At 49.3% G+C, this 10,924-nt stretch overlaps 1 protein-coding gene across 1 annotated transcript in view; it reads left to right on the forward strand.

The window, feature by feature from the left end:
- Positions 1-10,171, forward strand: part of PTPRM (protein tyrosine phosphatase receptor type M) — a 482,851-nt gene extending 472,680 nt beyond the window's left edge. The window contains exons 31-32 of the mRNA XM_081097861.1: positions 794-929; positions 9,424-10,171. Of these exons, the coding sequence (XP_080953987.1) occupies positions 794-929; positions 9,424-9,477 (190 nt within the window). The 3' untranslated portion in view covers positions 9,478-10,171. The remainder of the gene's footprint in view (positions 1-793; positions 930-9,423) is intronic.
- Positions 10,172-10,924: the final 753 nt, after the last annotated feature.

The following is a 10,924-nucleotide window of genomic DNA, read 5'->3' on the forward strand; positions in this document are numbered from 1 at the left end:
AGAAACTTGACTACATTAAAACAGTAATGTGTATTAATATTAGCTGTGATAATGATACTGTGTTTATTTTTAAAAAGATCCCTAGATTGGTTGATTCTAGAGCTGGAACAGGGACCATAGAGAACGAGTCTGGAATGTCTGTGGTTGCAGAAAGTAAGGACATACTAAAAAAAAAGGACAGAAGCTGTCAAATGAACGCGGAAGCAATCTGATGGAGCGGCTAATGGCCTGAGCTGGAACAATTTCAGCAACAAAATATCTATACTACTGGATTTTAGCTCATAAAATAGAATTAATAAGTCTAAACTGACAAATGATAAAAATAAATAAGCTAAATAACAATTTTAAACGGGGGAGAAGAGGCACCTCTCTCTGAGTAGAATGTTTTATTTAAAAAGAAGCTTTATTTAAAAAGAGCCCTTATGTTTTAGAGGTAAATAATGAAATACTAATGGGTATTTATAAGGCCAATTCCATCTTTGAGTAGGACCCACACCTGTCACGTTTTAACTGAGATACTGAGGTGCTCACTGAAAAATTTCCGAGGTGGGCCCTCCTTATAGAAATTGATGAGGTGCTGTATTACATTATGTAATCTAGGGCCGGGGTGACGGGAGAACAGCGTGCCCCAGTTCATGGCCCCCAGCACAGCGCAGAGCTGTGTCCGCGCTCATTAGAAGGCTGGGCCAGGCGGCGGGTCCCAGCCCGGAGGCTTCACCACCACCGGTTCTCCGGCTTAGGGGCGCGATGTAAGGACAGACATGGTCCAACTCTCTGCCTTCTGTCCTCGCAGGAACGGGGGCGGCCGCAGCGGGACCTTCTGCGCCATCAGCATCGTGTGCGAGATGCTGCGGCACCAGCGGACCGTGGACGTGTTCCACGCGGTGAAGACGCTGCGGAACAACAAGCCCAACATGGTGGACCTGCTGGTAGGCCTCCGCCCCGCAGGGGGCGCTGCCGCGGGCGGGTTAGCCAGGGGTGGGGGGGACTCCCCGGCTCAGGTCTGCGGGGAAACTGATCACAACGGAATAGGCTCGTTTTCAAAAACATCCTGTAATCACTCCATTGCAAGGGGTTTGCTCCCTCTGCCTCACTTTGCTTTGCCACAAGGAGACTTCCTCTCTACGCGTCTGAGATGTGAAAAGAGTTGAAACTCACAAGTGATCATCCTTATTAATTCCCGTTCCTGGCAGAGCCTTCCGTGTGGCTAAGCACTTAGTCTTCAGGAGAAGAAATAATCATAGCACGTGAAATGCCAGATTTTCAAATTGCATATCTTATAAATAGCTTAATCGCCTAATATTTATCAAAGCTGTGAATTTAGTTTGACACCAGAATATTGCACTTAATTATGGTGGCCATCGCTGCGGAAAGGATTAGAGGAGTTGAGAAACAAAGGACTCTGTGCAATTATTCTCGTAGTGTTTCATAAAATCTCTTTTTTGTGTGTGGAGCTGTTGAAATGCCAACCACTGTGACTCAAGAATAGCCCAACAGCTTACAGGAGGGAGCTTTCAGGTTAGGGCTTTGTACTCCTCTGTGGGCACAAGCAGGATCTGGAGGAAAAGTAGGACTAATCCCGAAGTGGGGAGAACCGCCTGGGGAGAGGGAGGAAGGGACGGCCACAGCGCTGGCGCGGTGGGGTTAACATTTTAACTATCATAAAGAGACTGAAGAGAGAGTTGAGATTTACAATAAGGTTGAGGAAGTAGCCGCGGTCCCCAGTCATGACAGCAGTAATGACGAGGCTGGGTAATGACAGTGACCTGTGACACTGAACCTAGGACGAGTCCAAGTCACTCCCCAGAGCATCTGCTCCCCCCAGATGTGTGTCCCGTGTTTAATGAGCTGTTCTGTTTCCAAGAAGCATGGTGCTGGACAGGGGATTTGGTACAAGGCCACCTGTTCGGCCAGGTGTGGGCCCACACAGCCATCAGAAGGCATCGCATTGGCTTCTGTGGGAAAAGGACTGTGTCCTCCCACTGCCCCCCCTCTCATTCCTGCCCTGGGGGAAGCCCATGAAAACCCAAATTCTAGTCTCAGCTCTGCTACTAATTCAAGTTGTGACCTCAGACAACTTGTCAATTTTTATGCTCTGAAGAGAAACAGTAGAGTGTCTCACTTGTCGATGTAAGTGCTCCTTGGGCAAAGAAGGCACTTCACTCTCTTGGGTCTGCGTTGGGTAAACGAGGGATGGTACTGGCTTAGTGACGGGATCCCATGTGATGCTGTACGTGAAAGTGTTTGGAAACTGCGAAGGGTGGTTCTTGATGGTGTCGGTGTCCACAGGGCATGGGGCAGCCAGCAGCCTGCCTGAGGTAGTTATGTGCAAGTGTTGGGTGAGAAGCCGGAAGTGGCGGCTAGAAGCTAGTGTGTGACACTCCTGGTGCCTTTCACAGGTCGCAGATCTCCTGGGGAGGGGCCGAGAGGCTGAGGAGTTTGCCCATAGTCACGAGAATCAGAGGGAATGGTAGGGTTCTCCCACCACTGAATTCTCAGTCTCCTGGGAAGCAAGTGATAAAAGGGCAGGCGGGCAGGCGGGAGTGGCCTGGATTTAAGCCAGATAAGAAGACTGACAGAGGCTGAAAACAAACGCATAAATTAAAATTTTCTGTGCCTTCATTTTGTATTTACCTCCCTGATTCACGGACAGATGTGTAGCTTCCAAACTTTGGTTGGTACCTGGGCAAAGCTGATCTTGCTTTTTTTTAAAAAAAAAAAAAAGTCATTTCCCTCTCTGTGCAGCCTGCAGTAAGCAGAGCATTGGGGTGGGCCTTTCCGCTAAGAGCTCTGGCCGCAGCGTCCATCACTCACACGTTTTTATGGGCAGAAACAACGTGGCTTTTCCCAAACCAGTGGTGCTTCTCCACGAAATGAATGGAGACCTGGGTGGTTGGACCAGAAGGGAGCTACTGACCCCAATGCACTGCTTCGCGGTTTCTGTCATTGGGTGAAATTAGACTAGAGAAAACAGGATCCTTGCGTGCCCAGAACTCAGAGGGTCAGGACCAGCTTTAGGATACAGTCAGGGGCTGAGAAACACAGGAAAGTTTTGCAATTTCCTGAGAAAAATGTCTGATAAGTTTGTCACAGTGAATGTTCGCAAAGTAATATCTGGTGATGGGCAAAAAAATGTCACAGTGCTCTTTGCAGTGGGCTTGAAGCTTCCTGCGTTAAATAAGGGCTCTTGTCATTTGTTTGTTTTTGCCTTTAAGTGCAGTTTCTGTTAGTTTGGTCCTTGTACCTGTGTATATATTGGCTAAGGGGATTAATTCAGGTCAGGGTGATAAAATCTGGTACAATGCTTTGGGGCATAAAAGGCCGTCTGAGACCCAAGTTGCTCCTAAGCACTAGCTGTTGTGCCGGCAGTTGAGAAGTACGGAGTGCGGAGTCTTCTTAACACATTGCATACCACATAGAAATCTCTAAGACATACGCCAGGGACCGCACGTTTTGGGGCAAACTGCACGTTATTAAATCATCATAATGCACTTTAGGTGTTGTTTTTCGATAATTATAACATTTTTATTTACGAAAACAATTAAACAATTAAAGTTCCTAGTACTTTTTTAACGTATGGTACTGTGTAAAACATTTTCCTCTACAAAGAGGGACCAAACAAAATTTTCATAAGCATCTAGATTCGCTCCTTTTTCCATGGGCGTGAAAAACGAGAACACTCGTGAGCGGTCCTTAACAGATGGCGCGCGAAACACGAGCAAACTCCTGAGCGGTACGAAATGTGTTAACTGCATCTTCATAGGATGGTGGTGTGTGCGCCAGAAAGCTTTGGAGCGCACTTGTGCTGGCCCAGGGAGCCAGGTGGGTGGGGGGTCCAGGTGGATGGGGTCAGGAGGGCCTTGGCCTGGGCCCCCCTAGACCAGCTCATGTATCACATGCAGAGGCTGAAACTCACAGTGGTCCCCTCCGTTCAGAACCGCCACCCCCTCCCTGCTTGCGTGGGATGAGTGTGAAGAGGGGAGTCCATCTCTACCTCCCTTTGAGGCTCTGATTTTTCCAAATTGCTTCTAAGCTCGAAAATCCATCCATCTGCTTTGAAGCATGGCACTTTGAAGAGAGATCTAGGAAGCCCTGAAAGATTTATTTCTTCAAATTTTTAGTTTTGGGGCCCTGGAGAAAAGCCAAGTGATTGCAAGGAAGCAAAATAATTTATAACACAAAGTTAGGTGTGTGTTTTACCCAACGGGAGCCGGATGCTTTTCCCTCACCCCCTCTTCAGCCCAGCCTTAAGTTATCTGTCCCTTCACCAGCCTCCAGTCCTAACCAAAGGCCTGGGTCCCAGGGGCAGGTGGGACCCACAGCCTGAAGAATGAGCTCCTTTGAGGCCCTGATAGTTGTGGGAAAACCGGTGCTTCAGTGAGTAGCTTCCCTCTCACCTTTGTCCTCCTCACTTGGCTTTTGAAGTTTCTAGGGCTCTGTTTTAGCAAAAAACAGCCTCCAGGGACAGATCTTGCCTAGAGATACATATTATCGCCTGGGATGTGGTGGGAACTTTGGCCAAAGTTACCAAGATCAAGGCAACTGACACATAGTTAACACAGTGTGTGTGTGTGTGTGTGTGTGTGTGTGTGTGGTGAGAAGACTTAGGCTCTACCTAGTCTCAGTAATTTTCAAGTATGTAGTACTGTTCTCAAACTAACTATTCTCAAATTTCTTATAACTGAAAGTTTATACCCTTGACCAAGAACACCCCATTCCCCCCTCCCCTCAGCCTCTGGCAACCACCATTCTAGTCTCTTTAAGGGGAGCTTTAGACATTCCAATCCCTCAGCGCCCCCCCCCCCCCCACACACACACACACACACACACTCTGATCCAATGGGCTTGGGGCCTGGGGATTCTAAAGTCCTGCAGGCGAGAAGCAGGGCTCAGCTGGGTGACAGGCTTCCTTTTCCTGCCCAGCAGGCTGCCTGCCCAGGCCCAGCTCCCCAGCTCCTGTTTGGACCACATCTGCCAGTATCTCCCCACCTGTAATGCAGAGCTGGCCACCCAGGCTCAGCCCACTTTCCTCTCCAGTGTAATACATATTACACTGTGCTGTGAACTTGTGTAAAATGTGCAGACTATTTGAAAGGTGGGGTGTGGAGGTGTGAATGTAGGTGGATGTGTGGATGTGAATGTGTGGGTATGGGTACGTGAAGGGCTATGCATGTGTAGGAATATAGGTGTGTGGCTGTGTGTGTAGGTAGAGGCGTATTTGAGTGTGTAGATGTGGGTGTGTATTAGTGTATATGTGGGTGTAGGTGTAGGGCGTATAGAGGTATATGTGTGGATATATAGGTGTGTGTATAGAGATAATAGCTGTGGGGTATGTGTAGGTATATAGGTGGGGGTGTGTATACATGGGAATATGTGTGGGTGTGTGTATGTGGATATAGGTATGTGGTATGTATAGATATATGTGCACATGTGTATATGTAGGTGTATGTGTGTGTATGTAGGTGTGGGTGTGGGTGTGGGTGTGGGTGTGTAGAGGTCTAGGTGTGTGTATGAGGGTGTGGGAGTGTGTGTATGGGTGTAGTTGTGGGAGTGTGTATAGGGTGGGTGTGTGTGTGTGTGTGTGTGTGTGTGTGTGTGGGAGTGGAGGGTATAGGCCTCAGGTGGGGAATCAGAGATGTGCATTCAGGCCCCTGAGCGGTGCCCCCACCAGCTGTGGCTGGCAGTCTGAGTGGCATACCACCTCTCTCAGGCCTGCCCTGCCATTGCCACACAGCCCGGGGCTCACAGCCCTGGACAGCAGCCTCTCCATAAGGCCTCGTCAGTCCCCATATGGTCTGTTTTCCTGCATCTTAAGGACGCATTTGGGGGAATCTGTGAATGCCTGTGCCCCCTCTCTACCCAAGACTCTGATCTCCTTGAGGCAGGGCTCCTGGCTCCAAGGGGGTGCCTGATAAGGATTTGCTAAGTGACTGGACATTTCTGCTCTGCACCCAGCCCCACGTCCATCCTGGCTGCCCCGCTGCCCTCTGGAACCTGGGGAGGCTGTGGCTACATGCCCACAGGGCTGACTAGGGAACCCACACAGACTGCATGGGGCTCTGTGGGAAGGAAGTTCTCATGCATTTTTAAAGATGTAGATGAGAGTAGCGACCCTTTCCGTTCATTGTCAGGCACGCAGCTGCCTTATTGAGGGGTCTCCTTGGCACGGTGGCTGGTTGCCCCATGGACCCGGGGAGCAGGGAACCCGACCTGGGGACCACGTCCCCTCCTGGCAGAGGCATCGGTCGGGATTCTTTCTGCCCTGAAGGGTCTGTCAGCACAGGATCAACTGAAACTATGAAACTGGTCTCGGTTTCAAAAAGCAGGAGCACCAGGGAGGGAAGCTTTGCCGCAGATGAGCCAGCGACTCCTCTCTTTGAACCTCCCCGGGCAGGCAGGCGCGTGGGGTGTTTGAAGTGCCAGACTGCCCGTAGGGCCCCCAGTTCCTCAGACACAGGCCGCCTGAGTGACAAAGGCACAGCCCGGGCTCTGCAGGGCAGCCCCAGAGCCCTCAGAGTGAGTGGGGACTTCTGAAACAGAATCTGACTTTTAGGTGCCGCTTCCGATTTCCCTTTCTTCCTAGGAACAAGAGATGTGATCTGGAATGAAAGTGGGGTCAGGTCTTGGAGAGGAATAGCGGGTCTCCCTGGCACCATCCTGCACAAGGATGGACCCCCACTCACATCCCTTCTTCATGCCCAAAGCCAGCCAAGGCCGCCCCAGTCGGGGGAGCTGGGGACCATGGCATAAACATTTTCCCCTGAAGCACAGGGGTAACTCCTGTGGCTTAATTACTGTGCAAAAGCAAGTGAGTTGAGAGAGACCGTAGAAGACAGGCCTGGACCTGGTGATCAGATGTAATCAGCTTCCAACGGGCGAAGATTTCAGGCGTTTCCCGAGGTGCCTGGAGGGGGCGCAACAGTTTATGACGATTGTCCTCATTCCTCTTACTTTTATGACTCAGAAGCCCTCGTCACAGAGTCTGTGGGGAATAACAGACTCAGAAGCCCTCGTCACAGAGTCTGTGGGGAATAACAGCTCGGTTAGGAGGGATAAGACGAGAGAGAATTCGTTTTGAAAACTACAGTCATGCCTACAGAGCATCCTCCGCGACCTACACAGCAGCCCCTTGGCCACAGGACCCGAAGTCCCTTTTCCTCCCGGTGTGTGGCCGGAGGCCAGCAGCCACATTTTCCACTCAAATGAAAGAAATTTTAACATTTTCGTGTTAAAAGGAATGGGTTCATTAATAGGCACTGACGTTAATTGCACAATTAGGTGTGTACAAAATCATATTTTATCCAATAAGAAACTGGATCTCTTAGAATTTTATTGGGAGGATTGGGGGGTGGGGGAGAGCGGGGGTCACTGTGATACACACACATACACACACACACCAACAAAAAAGGGAAAAATTATTAGAGCACTTTATAACCAATAGGTCAGCTCAGTGATCTACCAACATCAGAATTTTGAAATTCAAGTGATTTCTTTTAAATATTCTGAAAATAAAAGTATCAAATCCTGAAATGTAGTCACAAAGTATTTATGTAGACACTATTTTCAGTTCCCTTGGGTATATACCTTGGGACTATAGAGTGATTCTATGACCTTTTGAGGAGCTGCCAGACTGTTTTCCAAAGTGGCTGTGCCCGTTTACATGCCCACCCGCAAAGTGTGAGGGCTCCAGTTTGCCCACGTCCTCCCCAATGCTTGTTCCCGCCTGTCTCTTTTAGTTGCGCCATCCTGGTAGGTGTTGCTGCTGTTGGTGTGTGATCTTGCGGCACCGTCAGTGTATGGAAGTGATCTCTGGATTGTAAGCTCTCTGAGGACTGGGGCTGCCCCTTGGAATCCCCGATCTCTAGTCTTTAATGTCTGTTCAGTTGTATCAAGTGCAGCTAAACCCTTTGTCATCATTTACACAGAAGACCAACACGTGACTCCCCCATCTGTATGTCAGGTTCTGCACCAAAGACTGGTATGCTGGCCCTTGTCTTCCAATAAACAGATTGGACTAGTGGGGCCTTTAGAGAACAAGTAATAGGTGAAGAAAAGGAAATTGCAGTGACTAATCAGGAGACACATACCCAAAAAACAAAACAAAATGGTAGAAATATATTTTTAATGAATTTGGCAAACTCACAAATGAAAGACCCATCTCCTCGTTTGTGACCATTGTGTTGAGCCATGAGACAGTGGCGCTGACTCTCACAACTCACAAAAGTTTGCCTCTTACTGAGCTGGAAAGAGAGCCTTACAATTGCCGAGCCCTTCTGCCCCCGACACTGGGCTGCTGCATCCTCAACCCCTGGGTCCCTCTGCTCGGTTCAGAGGCCACACCCAGGCGAGCATCCATCAGCACAGCGCACTCACTCAGGAGCCGAATGCCCTCCCTGCCACCTGAGGCCCCACGTGCGTGGACCAGGACCTCAGGTCCATGATCTGAGAAGGCTGTGCTCAAAAAAATGAAGGTACTGCCTGACTGAGAGCTGGTATGTGGTTCCCAGAGGGTACCAAACATTTCCTCCCAGTGCCTTTCTTTATCCGGTTGCCTCTACCTGGAATGCCTGTCTTACTGCCAGTTAGAATGACCATATAATCACTCACACCGGGACGCTTTTGAGAGTAGAAGAGAACGCTACAATGCTTATGCCAGAACACCAGGCAAAAACCAGCTCGGTCTTGGGCAAACCAAGGCACATTAACACCCACCCCAGCTCTACACGGTCACTCTCTCCCTCCTATTACCTACTGCCTCTTGCCAGATCGTCCCTAAGAACTTCCACCCTGCCTTCCACATTGGAGGGCCCTGCTCAGCTCTGGCTCAGGGCTTGTCATGGGTCACTTGTCTCATCCTCCTCACTGGACCGTGGACTTCTCAAAGTCAGAGCCCAGGTCAAGGTGCTTGGTACATAAGAGGTACGTAACAACTCCTCATAAAACAGAGGAAATCCAGCTGACTGAACAGCAAAGGGAAAGCTGGGCCAGGAGTGAAGCCACGTTTATTAACTGGGGGCCTTCTGTGAGCAAGTCAAGAGGCATTGCCCCAGCACTCATTATCTTCCCTTCTACCTCATGATCTTCCCATGCTTTGTGCTCAGCATGTTGATGTACAGGTAAACATACGTGTATGGACAAACGTGTGTGTGTGTGTGTGTGTGTGTGTGTGTGTTCCAGTTGTCTAGAACTTCCCAGGAATTCTAGTGAGTGTGGATATCAAAATACCTTTCATCGGGCCTCGTGGGAACATCTACCAACAGTGGATATATTTGTGGTTCAGAACCATGACCTTCTCATTTATTTCTGATTCAAATCCTTCTCGGTTTGACATCTTCCAATGAAACCCCTCATCTGGCATAACTGCTTAACTAGAAACAGCATTCGGGTGCTGCCGAGCTGACATTTTTCCCTTCCGTCTTCCAGGACCAGTACAAGTTCTGCTACGAGGTGGCCCTGGAGTACTTGAATTCCGGCTGACGGCATCACAGCTCTGCAAGCCGGCCTTTCGTCCCACAGAGCCGAGAGCGTCCAAGGCATTTGTGAAGATGAGATCAGGGCTCTCAATGTGCTTATTTTGCTTTGCAGCACTGGCTCTTTTTAAGAGCCCGAGGAAGTATGTATAAAACTGCTTGCACTGCCCAGTTCCCAGTGATGCTGCTGCCTGACAGGAAGCACACACGGCCTGCAGTCGTCCGAGACTGTGCTCCTAGGCGTCCGCCTGTTAGTGCAGCATAGACGGCTGGTACATGGAAGAGCACAATTATATTCTTACGAAGGAATTTGTACCTTTTGGGGTATTATTTTGTGACCCGTGAACCTTTGTTATTGTTACAGCTGAGTGTACATTTTTGTTCTGTGGAGAATGCTACCTGGCATTATGATAATATATTATTTTAGTTAATATTTGTATTTTAACATGTTGCACAATATAAGCTTATGTAGCTTTCCAAGACTAACAGATAAACATATAATGAACAAAGATATGTTGTATGAGTTGTTGTTTCTATCAGATTTATATTGTTTCTAAGGGAAAAGCTTGGGAGGAATTCAGCTCAAAATGCAAAGCTCAGCGACCAGATTCACAGATCGAAAGCTTTTCCACTTGTTTATATTGTAAATACTTTTGATTTCATCAAATTATTTATTCATTAAAAGAAATTTTTGTGAAGCACAGTGAGTGACAATCATTTTTATTAAGCCCAGGAAATGGCTTACTGTATGATGTTACCTTGTGTGAATTCTCAACTCAATAAAGACCAGTGACCAGTCGTGGTGTATTGCTAGTGTCCGGCGCCCAGGCGGTGGAGCAGCTCCGGTCACTCCAGGTCACTGGCAGAGAGAGTGTACGTGGAAACTGTTGCCTGGAGCAGGTTGAGTTGAAATTTTGGGGACAGAACTGTTGGCAGGGAGAAACCAAGGCCCATCCTGGGAGCCTCCCCTGGTGCTGAGGAAACACAACCCCAGAGTCTGCCGGGGCCATGAGTTCTCACCTGGTGGGCAGGCAGTTGCGGGGGGAGGGGAGGGGGCGCGCTGGGCCAGGCCTGGGAGGCTTTCTGAGCCGGAGCCACCTCTCCTCCTCTCTTTCACCTGTTCACTGGGGAGGTATCTGTCCTCACCAAGCCTCATTCACACCTGAAACTTGCTGAGAACACTTTTTAAAGGGTTATGGGATCCGAGTGCCCTTAAGCAGAGCACTGAGCTAAACAGTTCCCGGGAAGGGAAATCACCGAAGGGCAGCCTGCTCTGCTCTGCTCCGCTCAAGGGCCTGGCCGGACCTCTGATGGAGGGAGACACTGCAGTGGACTTCCGACATGAGTAAGTGAGCTCCCGGCTATGTTAAATGATGACCAGTAGCTGATGGGACAACCTTATCAAACGCCGGTTCTGTGCCAGGAACTGCAGGGCGCTTTCCCCAGGGGCAGCA

Source organism: Myotis nattereri (assembly GCF_964212035.1).
Source record: "Myotis nattereri genome assembly, chromosome: 8".
In the NCBI taxonomy this organism is placed as follows: Eukaryota; Metazoa; Chordata; class Mammalia; order Chiroptera; family Vespertilionidae; genus Myotis; species Myotis nattereri.